The 24,087-nt window shown below is 54.7% G+C and overlaps 1 protein-coding gene and 1 long non-coding RNA gene across 3 annotated transcripts; one reads left to right on the top strand and one right to left on the bottom strand.

Moving 5' to 3' along the window:
* Positions 1-4,650: 4,650 nt before the first annotated feature.
* On the bottom strand, positions 4,651-19,690 carry CARD19 (caspase recruitment domain family member 19). Of its 2 annotated transcripts, XM_059412042.1 has the most exons (6): positions 19,582-19,690; positions 8,543-8,685; positions 6,773-6,926; positions 5,628-5,687; positions 5,374-5,445; positions 4,651-4,934 (listed from the first exon to the last, which is right to left on the bottom strand). In XM_059412042.1, the coding sequence occupies exons 1-6, from the start codon at positions 19,586-19,588 to the stop codon at positions 4,819-4,821; spliced, it is 552 nt and encodes a 183-aa protein (XP_059268025.1). In that variant the 5' UTR covers positions 19,589-19,690; the 3' UTR covers positions 4,651-4,818. The 2 variants fall into 2 exon arrangements, with proteins under 2 accessions (XP_059268025.1, XP_059268026.1); XM_059412043.1 differs by lacking the exon at positions 5,628-5,687 and having other exon boundaries at positions 19,582-19,689.
* LOC132024884 (uncharacterized) lies at positions 16,882-23,948 on the top strand. The gene is made up of 3 exons (XR_009406342.1): positions 16,882-18,982; positions 20,164-20,427; positions 21,311-23,948. It is a non-coding gene; the product is annotated as an uncharacterized LOC132024884 (long non-coding RNA).
* The last annotated feature ends 139 nt before the right edge of the window (positions 23,949-24,087 follow it).

Here is a 24,087-nt window from a genome sequence, read left to right as displayed (position 1 = left end):
CAACTCCTCTCCCACCCGACTTGACTTGGATGGAATTCTGCATTTCCCCGGGCATTTTAAAAATCAGGGAGCTGACGTTTTTGATGTTGTTTTTTTTTCTTTCTTTCTCTCAAGTACTGAGGTAAGGGTGAGGTAAGGTGTGAGGCCCCAGGAGGCTGCCCCCGGGCAGCAGGACCTGCCCCCACCACAGCCAGGCCCTCCCTCAGTGGGGGGATTGGCCCCGGCCCCTTCCAGGTGAGGTAAGAATCAGGGTCCCAGCGGCCACGTGGCTAGTGCTGAAGGGCTAGTGCTGCCATCTGTGCGACAGCGGGTGCCAGGGCCAATCCAGCAGGAGGCCGATCCAGGGGTCTGGTCAGGCCTGGCCTTGAACAGAGCTTTCAGGGGGCCTGGGGGACAGGACCCTGCTGAGCCCATCGAAGAATGCTGACCCAGGGGAACGGGAAATAACAACTCCGGATCCAGCCGCGTCAGCACCTTCGCCTGGACACCGCACCTGCCGTCAACACCACCCTTTCCCAGGAGGGAGCGCTGTGTTGTGCAAGATGCCATTTCCGGCCCCACAAACATCAGGCTGTGTCCTCACCCAGCCCTAATCACATGGCCCTAACCACATCCGTCCAAGGCAAGGGTATCTAGAGCCCAAACTCCTTGCACTAGAAGATCCCTTCTTCACCAACACTCTCTGTCACACTCTCCTCACACCCTCCTCTACCTCCTCACGTCTTCTTCCACCTCCTCATACCTCCCTTACACTCCTCACACCTCCTCACACCCTCCTCACACCTCCTCTACCACATCTCTCCGATCTCCTCCCACGCCCTCCTACTTGCTTCCAACATCCTCCTCATACCCCTTCATATACTCGTCATGTCTCCTCACACCCTCCTTTCGCCTCCTCATGCCACCTGACTTCTTCACACCCTCCTCAACCTCCTCATACCCCCTCACACCTTTTCACATCCTGCTCATACTCCTCCTCACGACGCCCTCCTCACATCCATCTCAACCTCCTCATATACTCCTCACACCCCCCACGTCACCTCGCACTTCACACTTCTGCACCCCCTCCTCACACATCATTTCACTCTCCTTAACCCTCCTCACACCACAGATCTAATCTTGGCAACTATGCTCCGCCCCAGGCAGCCTCTCCCAGCTCCTGCACTCTTCTGGAGGTGGAAGTGGCATCCCCACACTACTGTGGCCAGGATGAGGACCTATTCTTGTCACTGTAGTATTTGGAAGGGCTTGGAGGAAGTAACATTTTACCGAAGTCTGAAGGCTAAATCCATGGGGGTTTAGGAAAGAGCGTTCCAGCTGTGGGCACGGCGTGCTCAGGCCTGGACTGTGAATGGTTCCGGTTGTAGGTGTGTGGAGGTGAGGATACAGGGACGAACGGTGAGGGCCTAGAGCAGCTGGGGCAGGGGGAGCAGGGAGTTTGTGACCTGTGGTGCCTTTCCTGCCCCGAGGGACCGCCACAGCTCACCAGCTGGGTCCTGAGACCTGGGACAGGCACTGACCACCCCTTGCTCAGGGGAAGGAACCCCACCACAGGGCCCTAAGGAGTGGAGGCTTCACAGGTCTCAGGTGGCAGATGGCAGCGGAGCCTTTCCCACCACTGGCCTGCCAAGCCTGTCTTATCTCTGGGATGTTTCTTCCGAGGCGTTGTCTTGGTTCGGGTGGCGTGTACAGACAGACATTTACTTCAGGAGGCTGGAAGTCTGAGATCAAGGCACCGGCAGATTCCGTGTGGTGTGTGGTGTGTGGTGAGAACCGGCTTCCTCTTCTCACTGTAGCCTCGTGTGGCAGGCCTTCTGGATCCCCTTTTGTAAGGTCACTAATCCCATCTTGGGCGCCACCCTCATGATCTGGTGACCCCCAGGGGCCCTAGGTCCTACCACCACCACCTTGGGGGGTAGGTTTCAATATTGTGGATTTTGGAGACACAAATGTTCACAACATAGCAGGTGTTACCAGCTGAGCTAAAATTACAGCCCTTGCGAAGCCTCTTTTCCCCTCCTGGCAGCCAGCCATGCCCGCACTCACCACCTTCACCCAGGTGTCTCTGTCACCTTCACCAGGGTGTGTCTGTCACCTTTTCCCAGCTGCATCTCTCAGAAAGTGCAACAAGCATGGAGAACACCCCAAGGCACCTGCCCGGGAAGAAATCTGCTCTGGGAATTGGCATCTCACGCCCTCGTGATACGTGGAGTAGCTGTAGACCAGCCAAGGACCCTCATGGGCCCACTGACCTCCAGAGGCTCCACCACCCCTGAGCTCCGAGTCCAGAGCAGGTGTGGGGACCAGGACACTGGTGTGGCGGGCCAGCGGGGCAGCAGCCCCCAGTCCAGCCTCTGCAGTGACGGGAGCCGTTCGCATGGGGACCTGGCTGCAAGGGATCTGAAATCCAGCCCCAGCCAGGCCCGGGAGGGGGACTGCTGGGGAACGGGCAGGCTCACGGGTCCCTCACCTGGGCCCTGAGCAAGGTCAAGAGGACCTCTGTGGGGGGCAAAGCTGTGGGCGCTCCATTTGGCCCAGGGGCTCAGCGTGGCCCTTGCGTCCTCCTAGCCAAGTGCAAGCAACTGTACTTGCTCCACGCAACGGGGGTTCCTGGAGAGAAATATGCCTCTGAGGCACCTTCCCACAAGCTGCTAAGTTCACAGAGTTCTGGCTGACAGCCATGCTGTCCCAGGCCTGCTGCAGTTCTCCCAGGAGTGTTCCCATTATACAGACGGGCAAACTGAGGCTCCGAGTAGGGAGCCCCCGGGGCCTGCCGCACGGGCGTTGAGCCAGCGGTTGGCCATGCTGTCCGGCGGCCTCCAGGCACAGCAGACGGCCCCTGCGCCGGGCTCTCCCTACCCCCGGCCCTCACTTGCCCACGCGCACCTGGGAACGAGTGCATTAGCCCGAGCCGGCTGCATGGGCCTGGGCCGCTGGGCCCTGGAGCTGCTTCCTCTGCCCCCGCCGGTTTCCATCCCTGTGCCCTGCCACCCTGAGACCCCCGAGCAGCTGTCATTTCCAGAGCTGGCTGGCCCCGCCTCTCCGGAAACCTCCCATGGAAAATGCAAACTCATGATGATTCTTAGGCTGACAAATATGCTTGTTTCCCCAAAAGGAGGCTGTCGGGGCAGGAGCTGACAGGGCGGCTATTGGGAGAGAGACCTCGGGGGACCAGCTGAGCCTGATGCACGTGCGCCTCTTGCGCGTGGCTGTGAGTGTGAGTGTGCGTGTGCAGGGAGCGTGTGTGGAAGCCCCATCTTGGCGGCCCTAATGAAAGTGGCGGCGCCTGGAGGGGGTGCGGTGCGAGAGCTCCTGCCTGCCGGTGGGTGGTGCACACACAGCCCAGCACTGGGGACTTGGTGGGCTTACAGGGCCCTCGGGACTATGCTGCTGGATGCCAAGTGTAGGGCACCAGGCCCCCCTGAACTTGCACACATACCCTCCCATGTCCACGAGGGAAGTTTCCACACTGGGATCCTGAGCCTGAGGCTGGTAGGTGAGACAGGGGTGTAGACACCCTGGTTGAGGGGACAGCCTAGGTCCCCAAGATGAGGATGAGGGATGGGGTGCAGTCAAACCCCAGGCTGCTGAGAGGCAGCATGAGGAACCAGAGGCCAGGACCTCAGATGGCACAATGATGTTTTTCATCTCTAAAAGTTCATGGGGTGCCTGGGTGGCTCAGTGGGTTAAGCCTCTGCCTTCGGCTCAGGTCATGATCTCAGAGTCCTGAGATCGAGCCCCGCATTGGGCTCTCTGCTCAGCGGGGAGCCTGCTTCCCCCTCTCTCTGCCTGCTGCTCTGCCTACTTGTGATCTTTCCCTGTCAAATAAATGAATAAAATCTTTAAAAAATAAAGTAAAATAAAAAATAAAAGTTCTAATAGGTTCTGTGGGCTTTTTTTCTCTGAGCTTTTGGAATCTGGGACAAGATCTTGTGCTCATTTCCAGGCTCTGCCTAGAGCTGTATCCATCAGACCCAGCCCAGACCCACTAAGTCCGGGTCCTAACCTGGCGGGGAGAGCCTCCATTCCCAGGACACAGGGGCTGGCAAGGCCAGGTAGGGCCCAGGACTGGGGTGTCCACTCTGGTGACTGGATGGGGACACATCATGGAAAGGGAATGAAGACAGTGGTGACCCCCTCACATGCTGGGTCCCCCTTCTCCTGGCCAAGTAACCTCTGTTTCCTCTTCAGGAAAGCAGAGAAGCAGCCCCCACCTGCTGGGGCACTGGGTAGAAGGAAGTGAACATGTGTGGGCACCGAGGCTTCTTGGGGTGTGCAGCTGGTGCCCCCGGAGGCCCAGGGCAGTGCCCCCACCTAGCCTTCCCACCTGGGCCTGGGGCTGGGAAAGGAGACAGGATGGGACGGAACGGGTGTGGGGACAAATGACACACCAAGCAAGGAACGGCAGAGGGGCTCGAAGCGGGAGATGTGTGCTCTGGACAGAAGCTGTGGGGAGGGGCAGGGGAGGGAGAACAAGGAACACGTGGCGGAGACGGTGGGGGGGGGGGGGGGGTGGGGGGGGTGTTGGGGGGGTGGGCGCTGAGGGCCGCAGGGGCCAGGTGGACAGCCTGAGCAGGACCTGGACCCTGGGCTGGTTGTGGAACACCAGGCGTCCTCAGGGTCAGAATCATCTAGAAAATACTCCTGAGAAAAAGGACAAGACTCCAACATTTAATATTGTTGAGCACCTTCGTCAGGCGAAGGCAACTTTCTTTAAAAAAGTATAAATAGTGAAAAACAAGCATTTAGAAAAGAAGTGGCAGGCCCCTGGGCGGGCAGGTGGGACTTCTTTGGTGGGTGGTGGGCAGGCGGGGGTCGTCAGAGCCCTCCCAGGTCATCTGTGAGGAAGGCCAGCAGGAAGCGGCTGACGTGCCTGTCGACGATGACAGGGGAGAAGCCCAGGACACGCCGGGCCCCCGGCAGCACCTTAGGGTCTGGAAGACAAGGTGGTTTCAGAAACTGCCACCAACAGGCCTTCTTAGCCCTATAGTCGCGTGACGGGGGTGTCCCTGCCAAGCACGGCAGTGATAAGCCTGGCATGGCAGGAAAGGGGCAGCCGCTGGCATGTGGGGCCACGGGCCTCCCGTCCATTTGTCAGGGCTGAGCCACAGAGGGGCCAGAGGTGGGCGCCCTGCTCCAGGCCCCACAGAGCGCAGGGCTTTCTAACCCCAGAGCCCAGCTGCACTCTGCCACCTGTCAGGGGATGTCATTCCCCGCCCTCTGGGGGTGGTGGGCTTGAGAACCAGGGCACATTCCTTCTTCCTCCTGGGCCCTGTGAGATGGGCCCCGCCACTGTTCCACTGCACAGGCAAGGAAACTGAGGCACGGGGAGGCCAGGGACTCAGTACTTGGGCCTGGCTGGGCAGTACCCACCTGGAGGGCAGCAGTAGACGAGGAGCGCCAGCCCTGCGGCCAGGCCGAGGCAGGCCAGGAAGGCCACGGGTCCTGGGGACAAAAGGGGCAAGTGAGCAAGTGGCTGTCTGAGCTTGGAGGACGGGGCGCCCCAGCAAGCACCCTGGGGCCCGTGCAACGGGAAGTCAGGACCAAGCCTGACTTGGAAAGGAACAGCCCCTGAGGCAGAGACAGAGCCCTGGGGGGGGAAGGGGGGGGGACGCGGAGGCGGTTACCCCTGTCACTGAGCTCGCGGCCCACGGTGCCTGAGTCTAGCTCTGTGCAATCTGAGTTCTCTGGAAACAAAATCATAGGGCTCGGTTAGTGGGGGGTGGGCCAGAGGAAGGGGTTTGCCCCGCCCACCGGAAACCAAGGGCCTGCTCAGGCTCCTTCCCCCCAACCCTGGGGGGCCCTGGCTGGGCAGGACCAGGCTGTAGGGGCACCCAGTCTTCTGGGCCGGACTTGGGGGGGTCAGCACCAGAGAGGGGACTGGGGGCAAGCCTCATGGAACCCTGAATTTTGGGTTTCCTTCTGTCCATTTCCTGAGACCCTGAGGGCCATGGGGTGAGGGCCATTGTCCCCTGCAGATGCAGGATGAACACCTGCCTGTCCCAAGTCTGATGTCCACACGAGGGCAGGGAGTGTGCTCTCCCCAGAACTTCCCGACCGGCCACCTGCCAATGGCCTGGAGCCTAGAAGGTGCATGACTCCCAGCCAGGCAGTGGGCCCCCCACCCCCGGTGGCTGGCATGACACATGGGTCCTGGGCCAGAGCTCAGGGCCCAGTCCTGCGGCCCACCCTCAGGTCAGGGACACTAGCCCTGGGTCCCAGCTGAGCATCCTGGGGTGAGTGGGTGAGCCACCCTGCCCTTTGGCCTCCAGGTTCACATCAGAGGACTGAGGGACAGCAGCCCCTGCTCCAAGAGACCAGGCCACAGAGGCCTCAGGACTGAGCTACCATCCCCACCCATGCCTCCCCTATCGCCAACCCAGCAGCTTGGAGGGTCGCTTGGGACTCTCACGCCTCCTGAGCATGCAGGCAAGACCCTATAAACCAACACACGGGCCCTGGATCCACCATCTGAGCCCCAGACCGTTCTACAGAAACCCCACGCTGCAGGGATCCCCCTGGGCATCCTGGTTGTGGGGGCAGCCTCGGCTTCTGCACCGTTTACTCAAGGCTGGTGCTTGCAACAGAAGCCTGTGGATTCCCGGTGCTTTGGGCCAGAGGGAAAGGCAGGGCCACGTGTATGAGATGCTACCTTCTCCGCAAACACTGGCCCAAGAGAGACAGAGATGACGATCTCTGAATCTGAACACTGCCTCCTCTCTCTGGGGACCACTGTGGAGACGGCGCTGGGTGAGAGGCTGGGCATACTTACGCAGGGCAAGCCGGCTGGGCAGACGGCTGTGCAGGGGCTGGGCGTGGATGTACAGGGCCCGGTAGAACTCCTGGCAGTCCCGCTCGCCGCTCCGCTGCAGATGACCCAGGAGGTCGCAGAGCCGCACGCGCAGGGACACCTTGGGGTTCCGGAACTGGGGGTGGAAAGGGTGCAAGGGAAGGTCAGGCTGAAGGGCAGGGCCAGGGTGGCTGGGGGCTGAGAACACCTAGAGGAGGCAGCAACTGACCACTCCAGACTACCCAGGGTCGCAGCCCAGCATGCTGAGGTCACAGCATGGCCACTGGGCCTTGCACTCCCTCCCGCAGAGGCCAGACACAGCATCGAGAAGGACAGTGGTGACATGATTCCAACTGTTGGAAACTGATGGCTTGCTGTGTGACCTTGGCAAGTCTCTTCACCCCCTACAACTCTGTTTCCTCACTTCTAAAAAGGGTGTAATGAACCCAAATGGTAGGGTCCTTACAGGGAAACAATGAGATGATAGCCTAAGTGGTAACTTCCAGTAGTTCAAGGTCTACAGGACTATGATTCAAGTTTTTAAAAACCCAGGGTTAAGGGGCGCCTGGGTGGCTCAGTCAGTTAAGCAGCTACCTTCGGCTCAGGTCATGATCTCAGCGTCCTGGGTCTGAGTCCCACTTGGGGTTCCCTGCTCAGCGGGGAGTCTGCTTCTCCTGCTGCCTGCCACTCCCCATGCTTCTGCTCTCCCCACTCCCCTGACAAATAAATAAATAAAATCTTTTTTAAAATTTAAAAAATAAAAAATAAAAACTAAGGGTTAAGCAGAAAAAAACAAGCTCTTTTGATGTGTTTGATGGAGAAATGCATGGTTCTAAAGGTCAGTGAACTGGGGCACTTGGCCTGGATCCCTGGGACCTGGCGGCTGTGGCCTGCTGCTGCCACCTGGTGGCAGTATTCCCCTCCACCTGGAATGAGAATTGGCCCAGAAACTGCAAGGCAAAGACAGGCATTATTTGGCAGGAGCCACGGAAACTATGAGGAACAGAAGAGTGTGGTTGGGCGGAGGCAGGAGTCTCCCTTTTTCTCTATAAATGTCTGAAACTTTTCAAATTCAAATTTGTACCCAATATACTAGACTTTTAACTATAATAATAAGGTATAAAGTTAACCCATGCTTTTTAACTTACTGTAAACTTTTATACCTTAAGCTTCTGAGCTAGTAGCAGGGCCCATGGAGATTTCAGCTGTCCCCAGGAGAGGCCCCGAACCCTGTGGACAACCCTGCATACAGCACCATTGCCCGGCACCAGCGGCGAGGGCCGCAGCTCCAAGAGCAGGGCTCACTCAGTCACCCAGCTGGAGGGGAGCCCTGCACCCCAAAGCCCTTGTCCTGAGGGGGAGTCAGAGAAAGGGCAGTGCAGGCAAAATGCACCCACTCTCCCTCGGCATCCCCGAATGTTTGTCCATTTGTGAACCTTTGCAAGAGGCAGGGGCAGAGCCCCGTGGCCCTGGCGTGGAGCCTGGCCAGCAGCCCCGCTCCTCGCCCCCTGCCCCTCACGCCACTCCTAGGCCTGTCATGTGTGGCGGCATGCTGTCCTGTCTCCTGGGTGCTCCCGGCAACTCTGGAGGGCCGCCAGCAGGCCCCGATGACACAGGAAGAGACAGAGGTTTGCAGAGCTGATGTTCTGGGCCCAAGGTCCCTGCAAGGAGCCAGGCTTTCACCTCCAAGCTGCCCTGCCCTGCCCCCAAGCTTGCTTCCTCCCAGGCCCGGGGGGGGGGGGGGGGCATTACCTTCTCCGCATCCTTGTTGCTGAGTATCTGGGGGTAGTAGCGGTTCAGCTGGAGGATGATCCTGTCCACCTGCTGCTCACTGAGGCGTCCATGGCCCATCAGGAAAGGTGTGTCCTGGACCAGCCGGTCACAGTAGGTCTGCTCTGAAACAGCAGGGGGCACGGAGGGCCTGAGTCAGCATGGCTGGGGTCGGGGGTGGGGCAGCTGGTCCCCCACACCACATACGGTGTGGCCTCTGGTCCCCTGGAGGCACGTCAGCTGTGAGCACCTGGACAACTGCTGACATCCCACCTGTGTGGGCTACGCACAGCCTGGATCCCCACCCTTGTCCTGCTACCCCCCATTAGAGATGGGGTGCACTAGTGCACGGGAACAGTCCTGAGGGCTCAGAAGCAGAGTGGAGACTCTGCCCCCCTCTTCTATGCCCGAGAGCTCACTGCAGAAGACAGAGAGGCCAAGTGCGCTGTCCCCCTGGAAGGCCCAGCAGCTCTCACCATGGCTATCTCAGGGACAGGAGTACTGGGGGCTGGGGGTGCCTGTGCTGGCATGGATGTGCCCACCGGTGGGCCGGGGTGCTTTTCCCTTTGTTGATTTTTTCAGGACCATCCGTAAAGCTGCACTGTGCACCTTCTCTGGCATTACGAATGCCCTTTAGAACGTCAGGCCTCTAAAGACCAGAGGTGGGTCAGTGGTTGGTGGGAGGCCCAGGATCCCTAGGGGAGAGTCCCGATTCCACAGAAGCAACCTCCTGACCACGTGCACCAGCCTCCTAAGCAGTGGTGGCCCGTCCCCCCTGCCAATGGCTAGGGGCTGGGCGCAGACCCCACAGCACAGGAGGGGAGTGCGTATATGTGACTGGAATGAACTCGCTCTCCATTCAGTTAGACGGTTATAGCTTGAGGATGTTACACATAATTCTTATGACAACCACAAAGAAAATACCCACAGAATATAGACAAGAGGAAATAAAAATGTGTTACTACAGAAGGTCAACCAAACAAGAAAGAAGACAGTAGATGGACAAGAAACCTCTAAGACACCAGAAAACAAAGAGCAAAAAGGCAGAAATGAGTTATTCATTACCACTAATTACTGTAATTACTTTAAACAGATTAAAGACACAGATTGGCAAAATGGATTTGTGATGCTGTGATTTAGGGTCAGAAATATATAGGGGCACCTGGGTGGCTCAGTGGGTTAAAGCCTCTGCCTTCAGCTCAGGTCATGATCCCAGGATCCTGGGATGGAGCCCCGCATCCCACTGCATCGGGCTCTCTGCTCAGCAGGGAGCCTGCTTCCTCCCCTCTCTGCCTGCTTGTGATCTTTGTCTGTGAAATAAATAAATAAAATCTTATTAAAAAAAAAAAGAAAAAGAAATATATATTAGGTGTTCATCCCAATTCCTGGCACAGAGCTCCTAAGACCCTTGGAATTTCCTAAGTGATGAGCCAGGAAGGGAAAGGGTGCCTTTTGTTGTTTGAAAGAGGCCCCCTGCAGCCTCAAATGACTTTGTGTGAATGGGGTGATTTTTCGAAAGCCCCTAAAGAACCACAGGATGCGAGCTGGTTGCCAGTGAAGCTGAGCACAGGGTTGGAGGCCTGGAGCTTCCGGTCCCACAGAACCCAGAGCTCTAGGGAGGGGGGCATGGCTGGAGGCCAGTGAAGTCAGTGATTTAATTAATCGTGCCTACATAAAAACAAAAACAAACAAACAAACAAAAAAACTCTGCATAAAAACCCAAAACGTTGGAGTCTGGAGAGCTCCCAGGTTGCTGAACACATTGGAGGAGCTGGGAAGGTGGACGAGGAAGCTGTGTGTCCCTCCCACATACTTTGCCCCAAGTATCTCCTGTGTGGAGGGTCACTTTTATCCTTTCAAATATCCTGTGTAATTGACTGCCCGTAGTGCCTACAGTGTTTCCCCAGGCTCTGTGAGCTGCAGCAAATGACTGAACCAAAAACAGGGTCATGGGACCCTCGAGGTACAGCCAGTCCATCAAAGGTATGGTGGCAGCTGGCCTCGGGACCAGTGTCTGCAGTGGGGGTGCTGTACAGGACCGAGCCTCCAGCAGATGGAACCGGAAGCCATCCCCAGGGAGACGGGGTCGGACATGAGTCGAACTGGGAGACACACAGCTGGTGTTGGAGGGCTGCTCGATAGAGGGGGACCACACATCCAGTGACCAGCAAGCAGTGTCAGGGGTCCTCAGGAGTATGAGTTCTGGGGTAGGAGTAGAGGGGAAACAGAGTTCTTTTCCCTCTCAGGATGAAAAAAATATGATTCAACCATACGCTGGCTCCAAAAGACTCAGATCCAAAGACACAACCAGGCAGAGAACGAGCACAGGAGAACAGGTGTCGCAGCAAATGATGCCTGAAAGAGCAGACGGGCTCCCCGGACAGGAAGCAAGATGGGCTTTGCATCACAGACGGGCACAAGAGACACAGAAGTACACCCTCGGTTAATAAAAGGGTCGATTCGCCAGGAACATCTAACACATACATTTGCCAAATATCAGAGCCCCCCAGATAATAGTAAAGGTTTAGGAATAATGAGTAACAAGAATAGTTAGAGACGTTGGTACCCCAATTTCAATAACAGAACAAGGGAACCGCAGGGCTGAGCTGCAGTATAAATCAACCACAGCTCACACACACAGACACACGGACACACGGACAGTCTACCTACCAGCACAGGCACATCGCATGTCACTGTGCTTTGCAGGCGCCGCATTTCTACAAACCCAAGGTCTGCAGCAACCTTGTGTGGAGCAGGTCTATCGGCACCCTTTTCCACCAGTGACCTTTTGCTTCATGTCTGTGTCACATTTTGTTAATTCTCACAACTTAAACTTTTCATTCTTTGAAACTTTTCATTATTATTTTAATTGTTATGGCGATCTGTGATTAGTGATTATGACTTGTTGAAAAATCAGATGACTAGTAGGATTTTTCGCAATAAAATATTTTTAATTAGGGTACATACATTGTTTGTTAGACATCCGCTACTACAAACTTCACAGACAGCGATATAGTGTAAATGTAACTTTTACACGCACTGGGGAACCAGGAAATTCACTGGACTCACTTGATTGCAGTATCTGCTTTACTGTGGTGGAACAGTTATTTATTGTCTGGAAGCAAACCCACGATAGCTCTGAGGTGGGCCTGTACACATTCTTCTCAAGTGCACACAGAACATTCCCTGGGACAGACTGCAAAATAAATTTGGCTACAAAACAAGTCATAATACATTTTAAAAGACTGAAATCATACAAAGGATCTCTTCTTTTTTTTTTTTTTTTTAAAGATTTTATTTATTTATTTGACATACAGAAATCACAAGTAGGCAGAGAGGCAGGCAGAGAGAGAGAGAGGAGGAAGCAGGCTCCCTGCTGAGCAGAGAGCCCGATGTGGGGCTCGATCCCAGGACCTTGGGATCATGACCGGAGCCGAAGGCAGAGGCTTTAACCCACTGAGCCACCCCGGTGCCCCCAAAGGATCTCTTCTGATCACATGTTATAAGGCCAGAAATCAGTAACAGAAGGAAAACTGGAAAATTTGCAAGTGAAAGTGAAACAACGATGGAGAGAAAGAAAAAACCACAAAGGAAATGAGAGAATACCATGAGGGGCACCTGGGTGGCTCAGTGGAAAGCCTCTGCCTTTGGCTCAGGTCATGATCCCAGGGACCTGGGATCGAGCCCTGCATCAGGCTCTCTGCTCAGTGGGCAGCCTGTTCCCCGCCACCCCCCACACCTGCCTGCCTCTCTGCCTACTTGTGATCTGTATGTCAAATAAATAAATAAAATCTTTAAAAAAAAAAAAAAAAGAAAAGAAAAAGAAAATACTTTGAGACAAGTGAAAATAAAAATACAACACACCAAAACTTAAGGGGTGCCAGGAAAGCAGACGGGAGGAGGGCATTTAGGGTATAAATACAGATTTTACAAGAAAAGAGAGATCTCCAATCAACAACCTTCCTTAATGTTACACCTTAAGGAAGCAGAAAGAAAAGAACAAACTAGACCAAAAATAGCAGAAAAGAGGAAATAACAAAGATTAGAGAAAAGACAAATGCAATAGAAAATAGGGAAAAAAAGGGAAAACTTTCCAATGATCTTTGGAAAGATCAACACACTGACCAAAACCATCAGCTAGACACACAAAGAAAAAAGACTCAAGTTACTAACATCAGAAATAAGAGTAGGGACAAGACTACCAATCACACAGAAATAAAACAGATTACAAACAGATACTATGAAAATTTGAGCACCAACAAACTGGACAAACGAGATGAAGTAGACAAATTCCCAAAAACACAAATACAGAGAAACTCTGAAGGGACCGCTCACTAGCAAGGAGGTTAAATTAGAAATCAAAACTGTCCTCACCAACGGAAGCCCAGAACAAGATGGCGCCACTGGTGAATGCCATGAAACACTTACATGCCAATACTTCCACAGTTTTCCAAAAACAGAGAGGAGGGAATACTTCCTAACTCATTCCATGAGGCCAGCACTACCCTGATACCAGAATGAGACAAGGAGACAAGACAACTACAGACCAGTATCTCTTAGAAATACTGATCCCAAAATCCTCAACAAAATACTAGCAAACTGAATTCAACAGCACATTAAAAAGGTGATGCCGCAGAATACCAGGATGGTTCAGGGCGCCTGGGTGGCTCAGTGGGTTAAAGCCTCTGCCTTAGGCTCAGGTCACAATCCCAGGGTCCTGGAATCAAGCCCCGCACCGGGCTCTCTGCTCAGCAGGGAGCCTGCCTCCCTCTCTCTCTCTCTGCCTGCCTCTCTGCCTACTTGTGATTTCTGTCTGTCAAATAAATAAATAAAATCTTCAAAAAAAAAAAAAAAAAAAAGAAAAGAAAAAGAATACCAGGATGGTTCAACATAGGATCATCCATCAGTGTAATACATTACATTAACAGAATGAAGTAAAACACATACACACACACCATCATCTCAAGCCATTTGACAAGATTCAATACTCTTTCATGATTAAAGAAAAAAAATTCAATAAATTAAGAACTACAGAAAATTTCCTCAATATTATGAAGGTCGTGTATGACACGCCCACAGCGACCATCATACTCAGTGGGTGGCAGACCGAAAGCTTTTCCCCTATGACCAGAACCCAAGCAAGATGCCCACCCTTGCTGCTCCTATCAGTGTAGCACTGGGAGTTCCAGTCAGAGCAATCAGACCAAAAAAGGATATAAGTTACTCAAATGAAAAGGAGGCAGCAATACGATTTCGTTTTTGCAGATGACATGATTTTATATATAGAAATCCCTAAAGATCAAAATTAATCATCAAATTCAGCAAAGATGCAAGATACAAAATCAATACCCAAAAATCAGTTGCATCTCTATACACTGACAACGAACAACCCACAAAGGGAAATAAGAAAACAATTCTATTTATAATGGCATCAGAAAGAATAAGATACTTAGGAAAAATTTTAACCAAGGAAGTGAAAGACCTGTACACCGAAAACTCAAAACATTGCTGAAAGAAATTTTAAAAGATACAAATAAATGAAAATATACCCTCTGTTCATGGATTGGAAGATTTAACGTTGTGAAGATGACAATGCTCCCAAAGTAGTCTATAGAGTCAGTGTAATTCTTATCCAAATTCCATTGATGTTTCTTGTTTTTCATCCTAAAAGGGACCTATATAGCAAAAACCATCCTGAAAAAGAAGAAGAAAGTTGGAAGACTCACAATGGTTTCAAAACTTACTACAATGCTACAATGGTCAACACAGTGTGATACCAGCATAAGGACAGATATACAGACCAATGGAATAAAACAGAAGGAAACCCTATTTTGAGGGTGTGAGGGGAGGTGGTGTGAAGAAAAGACACCTCACAGGATGGGAGAAAATACTTGCAAAGCTTATACAGAGAAGCTGATAAGTAAATATATATATAAAGAAACTTTATACAAAGTTCTTTATATAAAGAATATATAAAGAACTCCTATCATTCCATAACAACAACAAAAAACCATAAATAACACAATTCAAAAATGGGCACAGGTCCTGACCAGGCAGTTCTCCAAAGAAGACATAAGAGGACTACTGAGCACAAGCCAAGATGCTAACAGTCATCATCCTGAGGGAAATGCAGATAGAACCACAATGAGAAAGCACTCCACACTCAGGACAGGGTACATCCTGTATGAACAGGACTGGGGGACTGTAACGTGGGGCAGACACTCTGTGGAACAGGAAAGTCAAACACAGACTTACCCCACGACCCAGCAATCCCACTGCTGGAGATAAGCTCCATCCGAGTAACGGAAAGCGGGGACTCACACACCCGCACGCCCGTGTTCATAGCAGCACTATTCACAGCAGCCAAAAAGCAGAAACAACCCAAGAGTCCACACACACAGGAATGGATAAATGAAATGTAAATGCACACAGTGGAATATGACACAGGCAGAAAAGGGAAAACACCTTTAAGACGTGGATGCTAGGGTGCCTGGGTGGCTCAGTGGGTTAAGCCGCTGCCTTCGGCTCAGGTCATGATCTCAGGGTCCTGGGATTGAGTCCCGCATCGGGCTCTCTGCTCAGCAGGGAGCCTGCTTCCTCCCCTCTCTCTCTTTGCCTGCCTCTATGCCTACTTGTGATCGCTCTCTGTAAAATAAATAAATAAAAATATTAAAAAAAAAAAAAAAAGACGTGGATGCTACAACCCGGGGAACCCTGAAAACATGCTAAGTGAAATAAAGGCATCAAAAGACAAATAGTATATGATTTCCACTTACAATTCCACTTATATAATAAATATATAGAATAGCAAATTCCAGAGGGAGAAAGTAGAACAGTGATTACCAGAAGCCGGGGGCAGGGGAACAAGGGAGTCACTGTATAATGGAGATAGTTTCCCCTTGGGGTGAAGACAAAGTTCTAGGAGCACAGAGGTCTGATGGTTTCACAACACTGTCCATGTACAGGATGCCCATGAAATGTGTAAACCAGTCAGTTTTATCTTCCATACATAGTAATACACACACACACACACACACACACACACACACACACACATGAATGCATAATTGAATGGTGGTTCTGTTAATCAGTTTTATTATGAAATTCAGGGATAAAAAGAAAAGACCTCTGGAGTCACAGAAAAGCAAGGAGAAAACTTCAATGCATCTTGCTAAGGGAAAGAAGCTGGTCTGCAAAGGCAACATACTAACTATATGATATTCCAGAAAATGCAAAACTACTGAGATGGTACAAAGAGCAGAGGTTACCAGGGCCAAGGCAAGGACATGGGATGAATGGGCAGAGAGAGCCCAGGGATTTTTAGGGCAGTGAAACTATTCTGTGGAATACTGTAGTGGTGTACATAGGACACTATGCAGTTTTTAAAAGTCATAGAACATGTAACACAGGCGTGAACTAGAATGTAAACTGCGGGTTTACATTAGTAACAGTGTATTAGTATTGGTTCATCATATGTAACAAATGCACCACATTAATGCAAAATATTATTAACAAAGGAAATTGGGTTGGGGGGAAGAATATGGGACTCTATACAATCTGCTCAATTTTCTGTAAACTAAAAAGTCTCTAAAAATAAAACACATTAAAGAGAAATCCTACTTGTTAAATTCCATTCTTAAATTTTATTCTTTTTTTTTAAAGATTTCACTTATTTATTTGTCAGAGAGAGACACAGTGAGAGAGGGAACACAAGCAGGGGGAGTGGGACAGGGAGAAGCAGACTCACCCCTGGAGGAGGGAGCCCAGTGCAGGGCTGGATCCCAGGACCACCTGAGCCAAAAGTGGACGCTTAATGACTGAACCACCCAGACACCCCTCCATTGTTAAATTTTAAAGAAAAAAATGGAAGGTAAAGAAAGCAGATGAATCCCTGGGTTCAGTGCGGTTACCGGGGAAGGGGCATAAATGACCTTTCTAGAGAGATAGAAACACTTGACTTCACTGGGCCTGTGGTGGTATTTCTATGGATGTATACATTTGTCAAAATTTATAAAATTATTCATTAAAAATAAGTGCACTTGTTGTGAGTAAATAATCTCTCAATAAAGTTGATTTTTAAAAACGGGGTCATTGGGGCGCCTGGGTGGCTCAGTGGGTTAAAGCCTCTGCCTTCGGCTCAGGTCATGATCCTAAGGTCCTGGGATGGAGCCCTGCATTGGGCTCTCTGCTCAGCAGGGAGCCTGCTCCCTCCTCTCTCTCTCTCTCTCTGCCTGCCTCTCACCTACTTGTGATCTCTGACAAATAAATAAATAAATAAATAAAAACTTAGAAAACAAACAAACAAACAAACGGGGTCATCATGTGGGAACAAGAAGGGTCTTCTCCCTTATTGCCACCATGGGGCCGACTCAACAGACTGTGTCTTCCTCACTTCTCTCTCCCACCGCCACCTCATCCAGGCTGGTCTTCCCCCCTCAAAAATATGTATTTCTAACCTCTGACTCCTTCTAGGCCCTGAAAGTCTACCTGGAAGACAGACTCAACAGCAGCCCTACTGTGGTGAGGAAGCTGCCCACAGGGCCACCAGAAGACCTGCCACGGAACATGGGAAGGACCCCCTGGTCATGCAGCTTCACCACTTGCAGCCCCCCTTGTTCAAGTGTTAAGGACAGTGGCCACAGTTCATGGTGTGTGCCCCATGACCAGGCAGTCTAAACTCCAGGCATATACCTTCATCGTTCCATCAGCTCTGCAACTTTAGCAAGACCACCAACCTCCATTTCCAGATGGGGAAACTGAAGCATAGCAAAGAGATATGGTACCTGCCTAAGACCACAGCCAGCTAGGGAGTGAGGACGGTGGTTGGACCCACGCATGGTTTTGTGGCAACCGCTTGACATCCGGACTTCCCACTTATCTAATTATCACACTCATTAACTGTACAATTAAGCTGCATCAAGTCTGTTCCTGGCCTGGCCCCAAACTGTTCTGCCCTGTGCTGCCTCTGCAGTGTATGCACAGGGCAGGAACACAGTAGGCACTCACTAAAGAATTTTGCAATGAATGGATGTAGCCCCAAGGCCCAAGGTCCAGGGCTACTTGTGGACTGTGGCCTGCATGCTGCATTGGCTCCCCCTGCTGCAGCCACCAGCATGAGTCACCTGGCATGGTGGCAAGCCTGGGGCTCACGCTTCCTCTGGTGGCTGGAAGCTGTGCACATAAACCACACCCAGAGGCCCACACCCAGGAATGAAAAAGCACAGTAAGAAAATGACTTTGGTCCCAGGTCCTGATTGATAATCTTGACAGTTTTCATAAGACACAGGTGAATGTTCTGGGCCAAAACCCAGCAGGACTGTGGTTCTTTTGCCAAGTCCCTCCTCCCCCACCTTCGTGGCCAGCTGGGGCCAAGACCACAGACACCCCCAACTCCTTACCCCCACCTGGCACTCAAGGCCCTGTGGGAGCTGCCCCACCTGTCCTCACCCCAGGCCTCTGAGCCATCCTGCAGAGCAGCCCCCAATGGCACCATACTGTCCGGGACACCTGCCCAAGGATGAGGACATATGTTCTGGGGTTCCTCCCTGGCTAAGTGGTGCTCAGCTCACTGTCCTCCCCTGAGGAGACCTTGTTGAGTACCCTGGCTCCTGTCCTTCCCAGAAGACCCTCCTGTTTCAGGGCCAGACCTGGCCTCAGGTGTGAAGCTGAGACGGCTCACTCCAAAGCACACCACAATGCAGGGCTGGGTTCCACAGTAGTAGGAACAGCTGTAGTGACACCTGGCTGGCACTGGCCCTGGCCCGACACATCGGGTCGAAATGCTCATCCTGCAGCCTGTCATGGTGGCCCCAGAAGCAGCACAAGGCAGACGCCCCGTCAGTGCACAGGGACAGCGAGCCAGGGACTTCATGCCTGCAGCCTTGCAAAGGCTGCCCTTTTGACTCTCCAGGGCCTGTATTCTCTGGGCCTCAGTTCCCCACCCCCAAAGTGCAGGGCTGTGATGGGAAGGATGTCTAGAGGCTCAGCACTCAGACTTGGCTATGAGAAAGGGGCAGGTGGGGAGGCTCCCACAGGACCTTGATAGGGCTTGGGCAGGACCCAGGCCTAGTTCTGCCTCTGCCACTGACCACCCACGGGCAGCCTGGGGCTCGGCACCTGTCCAACCCGAGCCTTCATTTCCTCCTCCACACAGACAGGATATCCTGCAGCAATTCTGTATGGGAGCCACCTGAGTGTAGGCGCTGGGAAGCAGCAGCCACAAATAAAAAGGTTCCAGGAAGATGACAGGGGCATGGGAGGCAGCTAGGGTCACTTCTGACCTAGGCTGGGACACTGTGGTCCTAGAAGACAACAGGTTCCAGCCCCTGAAATCCTACTTGTGGGACTCCAGTGAGCACAGGGAGACAACGGGGACTTCTGGACCACCCCCTGAGGTGGAAGAGTGCCGCCCTTGGGAAGGAGGTACGTGGGAGCAACAGCGTTCCCGGATCAGGCTGTCATGGGGTCCCCCCACACATCACCGGGTGTCTCCCACCAAGAAAGTTTCACAAAGCAAGGTGGCCCTGCTCAGCTGGGACCAGAACGTAGTGGGTTCTCCAGTCCAAACAGGCTCCGGGGGCTTGGCAGGGAGCCCCATCCTGGGGAAAGCAGCTGGAGGGGGCAGGGGCACCCGGCGGAGTCTGTCCCCCAGCGCCTGTCCCGGGATACCGCAGAGTCCCACCGGGACGCCCCCTCTGGATGTCAGGTGGCTGAGGCTGGAGGGGCTGCAGCTCCTCACAGCAGTGCGGGAGGATCCCGGCGCCAGCCCGCCGCGACCCCCAGCGCCTCCCCCGCCCACGGGCGCGCTCCAGCCCCGCCCCCGCGGGCCTCCCAGCCCCGACCACGGCCCCCGGCCTGGCGTTCGCCAGCCGACCCGCAGGCGGTCACGAACCAAGGTCACTCGGCCGCGCCCGCGAGCAGCTGCGGCCGGGACAACGTCGGGGAACCGGACCCTGGGGGCCACCGCAGCTGCGCGCCCGACCCGGAACGGCAGGGAGGACCCCCGCCCGGCCCGCGCTCACCTGTCATGGCGGCGGCACGGCGCGCGCCCGGCCGGCCCCGGCCCGTCCCCCCGTCGCCGTCCGCCGGTCGGGCTGTCGGTTCACCGCCGCCCGTCTCGGTTCGCCCCGCCCCTTCCCGGAGGGCCCCGCCCCCCTCCCCGCAGGCCTCTCTCCGGCGTCCGCAGCGTCCCGGTCGCAGCCCAAACCCGCCCCCACTGAGCCCGCCCCTTCCCGTTATACTCCGCCCCTAGCGTCTGCGGCGTCCCCTCGAGGGCCTTAAGCTCCGCCCCCTACGTCCCGCCTCCGACGCAGTCCCGAGTTTTCGGCCCCGCCCCTCACTGCGACCCGCCCATCCCGGGCGCTCCTGGAGCCTCTCCGCCAATGCCAGGGCTCTACGCCCCGCCCCCACTGAGCCCCACCCTCGCGGACGTTTGCTGTCACTGCGGTAGCCCTGAGCCACGCCCCCCACTGCCCCCACCACGCCCCGCCCGCTACGAGGGCCTTCTGGAGTCTTGAGCCTTGCTTACACCTGCGTAAGGTTCTGGATTCCCAGAAGTCCTTAGCTCCGCCCCTAACTGAGTGCCGCGCGTCGTTCCTTTCCAGGGTAGCCCTGAACCCCACCCCTCATTCGAGCCCGGCCGCCAGACCTGGCACACCCTCCACAGCAGCCGACGCCCGCCTCCTGGCCCCGCCCACGATGGCCCCGCCTACGATGGCCCCGCCCCGCGATGGATCCGCCCGTGCTGGCCCCGCCCCACACCTGTTCCTCCCCAGCGCGGGTGGCTCAGCGCCGCGGACGCAGCTTGCAGCCCCGACGCGCTCCACCAGACCCCACTACCGGAATGAGGAAACTGAGGCTCTGCGAGAGTAAGTGACTTACTTAAGGTCAGGCAGGTCAGGCTGGAGGAGGTTTAGGGGAGAAGCCAGAAATAACCGTGTCACCTGAGTGAAGCAAGCCTCTCTCGAGGACCCTGCCGGCAGAAGAGGACACCAGCCTGGCAGTGACCATGACTAGGAGCTGTTTGCCCTAAGCCTCAGTTTCCCTAGCTGTAAAATGGGCGACCTCACGCAGCTCTTTCTTTCCCGCTCAGGAAGCCACAGCCCCAAGGTGAATGAGCTCTGCTCCCAACTGCGAGATGGAGAGCTGCCTGGGGAGGAACCCGGGGGCCTTCACATGGCCACTGCGACAGGGTTTGGGTCTTCCTTGGTTCCTTCTTTGACTGTGCTGGCCTTTCTACATCGGAAGCGCTAATCTGCCACACGGGGCCTGACCCAGAGTTCACTTCAGCACAAGGGTGCTCCACTCCCCGAGGCCCATGCACCACCACCCCCACCACCACCGCGCCTGTGCCTCAGCTGCCCCCTGTAAAACAGCCAGGACTGCCCATCACGGGTGGGTGTGCTGGGGGTGTCCAGGGAATGGATTGGAAATCCCAAAACTTGTGGGCCTGGTTTTGCCATTCACTGCTCAGGAGTTGCCCTATCCCCAAACACTAGCGAATTCCTCGGGCTTCCCTCCGAGTCCCAGGCTGAGGGACGGCAAGGGCAGGGTCCCCAGGGGCAGGAGAGTCACGGGTGCCCCTTGGGGTCCCTCCTGGCCTCTTGCAGGCCTGTTTCCCAGCCAGCTCTGGGCCCCAGGTGCTCCTCCCACAGGGGCCTCCCAGTGGGACACCGTCTGACCCCCCATTATTCCGCTTTCTGCACACTGCCATGGATCCTACATTTACCTCTCGGTTGTTTCTCCCTCTAGAAGTAATGTCAGCGCCATACCAGCAGGGGCTGGATGGGACTGCGGGGGTTTCCCAAGCACTCCCCACCTTTAGTGAGCGCCAGCATTCCACCTTCACGTCACTTCCTGCTACAGGTTGATCGGAGAAACTGAAGCCCAAAGCATCGGCAGCCCTTGCCAGGCCAGGTCTCCCGGTGCAAGAATGGCTCCAAGGGACCTGCACCCAGGGACCTGCACCCAGTGACCTGCACCCAGTGTGCACAGACCCGCACCTCTGAGCCCTCTGGATATGCCCTTCAGGCGAGCTGAGTAGGAGTGCATGGAGCAGCTGGGAGCCCAGGACAGGACCAGCCCTGTCCCCACCGCTGGAGCAGCAGGTGGTCGTGGCTCCCTAGATCAAAGGGCTGGCAGGGAGGGGGGTTGGGGGAGGCACAATGTCTTCCCCGCTTGCCCACTCCAGCACCCATCAGGGTGCAAAGTGAGCCCTTGGGCCAGCAGGACGGTGGTCCTGGGGACCCTCACTCACTCCTGAGCAGCGAGGGTCTCACATGGCACACAGGATCGCCCTTGCATAGGCTTCGGAGAGCAAACTGAAATTGTCCCCTACCTGTCCCTGGACCTCAGGCAGGCTCTGGCTCTGACCCCCTCCCACCCCCACTCCGCGTCTGCCTCAGACATTTGCTTCTTTTGAATTCAGTCACTGTGGCAGGATTTATGTGATCAGAAAGTAAATAGTTTTAAACTGGGTGGGGGACGCCCACCCCAGGTGGTGTCTGCACCTGCTACCCCCTTCTTATTGAGGTTTCTTCTCAGCTGCTACTCAACAGCTCAGCAAAGTCACAAGGCAAAAAGAAGTGGGGGGTGCTGGCAGCTCACATCCATAATTAACAGAGGTCCTAGGAGTCCGAAAGAAGGGGGTCAACACGCCTGTCATCAGTAAAGGAGGAATCCAACTTGCGGGCCGCTCAATTCTGACCAGGCCCAGAACTTCACATTTCATGGGTCCAAGCAGCACAATCCAAGATCCTAAGCCCTGTGTGGGCCTGCCAGTGGAGAGGGCCGCCCACCCCCCCACAGGGCACCTCCCCGGGCTTCTGGTCCTGCTCCCCTGCACTTCCTACTATTTCCCCACTAGAACATCAGCTCTTAAGGATGGGGCCCCACCTGGCCATGGTGCCGGGCATCCAGCAGGTGCTCCAGAAATGCACTTAAAGCCTGACTCCATGAGCTGAACAAAGACGGGTTGGAGGCAGGAGGGGCGTGGGGTGCCATGAAGGGTGGCCCGTGTGGCTGGAGCCGACCATACAAAGGGACTGGGTGACGAGGGGCCTGAATGCTGAGGAGCAAGGACGTTCTCCCACGTTCTCACACCACCAAGGCCCACCGTTCATTCCTTCACTCTCTCATTCCTGTAACACACATCTCCTGAACGCCGGCTGCCTGGCCCACCCAGATCTAGATTACAGGGAAGGTAGAGGGGGGCCCTGCCCCAACAGAGGTTCCACTGATATTAACCAAATGAAGCGTGTAAGAGGCTAGAGACCTCCTGGAGAGGCTGCCCATGGCCAAGGGGGCCCCACCATCCTCCCAACCCGGGTCGCACCCTTCTGCCATCTCATTCCATGGCAAATAGGCTGGCCTGTGCGAGGGTGACGGGTGACAGAGTCAGCTAGGTGCCCTCTGAGGCCGGGTGGGAAGGAGCACTGTGGCTCCCTTCCCTCCTGGGCCGCCTGCTCCAGAAGAGGAGCGGTCCCCGTGTGCTGAGGACACTCAGGCCGCGCTGCAGTGAACCCTGTGCCGGCAGGAGCTGAGACCCACAGCCAGGAGCTGGCACCTGTCCTAGAAGCGCGTCCCTGGCCCCAGCAAGCCTTGAGAGAATGCCCCAGCCTCACGAGACCCTGAGCCAGAGCCACCCTGCCCCCACCTCACACAGAGCAGTAACAGGTGCTAATTATTTCTGAGCCACTACATTTCGGGGTCACTGGTTATGTGGCAGCATAAAAGGAACATGCCAGACATCCGAGTGGATGGCCGGCCGAAGCAAGGGAGAGCTCCACATGATCGCTGAGGAGGGCGTGGGGATTTCTGATTGCTCCATCTGAAAATAGCCTCTGTATACACCAAACAATTGAGAGCAGGGTCTCCCATATGTCTGCACACCCATGTTCACAGCAGCCGAGAGGTAGAAGCCATCCAGTGTCCACCGCCAGATGGAAGGACATACAGATGTGGCATAGATACACGGTGGGTTCAGCCTTAAAAAGAAAGGGTGTTCTGACACCTGCTGTGACAGCTGTGGGTTTTAGGGGAACAGGATGGCTTTAAAGGCGTCCACCCCTGCCTGGTCCTCCTCCCCCACAGAAGGGGAGCCCCACTGCCCTCCTCGTTGGGTGGGATGCAGCGGCCGTGCACTGGCATGACTTCCCAGGCCCCTGAAAGGCAAGGCTTGCACTCAGGACTCATCATGGACACTGGCCACCAGGATGCAAGGAGACCCAGGCCACACGAGACAGCCGCCACCAGTGAGGTCTCTGCTGACAGCTGCAGTGTCCAGAGGTGTGAGCCGGCCAGCCTCCACGTGGCCTGGTGCCAGCCAGCGGCTGACCACGCTGCCCAGCACAGCCCCCCAAGCCCAGAGCATTGAGCAGGAGTGAAAAGAGAGTTGTTTTACACTTTGAGTAAAACCTGCTTTATGTCTTTTGAGAGAGACTGAAAATCGAGACAGCGATTTTTACCTCTGTTTCTCCAGTGTTAGAACTGTTTATTTCACACCCCTTTCCCCTTGTGGTACCTTTGCA

Source organism: Mustela nigripes, chromosome 9 (assembly GCF_022355385.1).
Source record: "Mustela nigripes isolate SB6536 chromosome 9, MUSNIG.SB6536, whole genome shotgun sequence".
Taxonomy (NCBI): domain Eukaryota; kingdom Metazoa; phylum Chordata; class Mammalia; order Carnivora; family Mustelidae; genus Mustela; species Mustela nigripes.
The sequence above is the reverse complement of the archived record's forward strand: the minus strand, read 5'-3'. Positions and strand labels throughout refer to the sequence as shown.

What these genes read in the sequence shown, in the direction of transcription:
- CARD19 (XM_059412042.1), bottom strand. An exon ending in GCAACAAGGATGCGGAGAAG is followed by an intron (nt 6,927 to 8,542) that starts GTAATGCCCCCC and finishes TTCCACCCCCAG; the next exon opens with TTCCGGAACCCCAAGGTGTC. An exon ending in GCCCAGCCGGCTTGCCCTGC is followed by an intron (nt 5,688 to 6,772) that starts GTAAGTATGCCC and finishes TTTTGTTTCCAG; the next exon opens with AGAACTCAGATTGCACAGAG.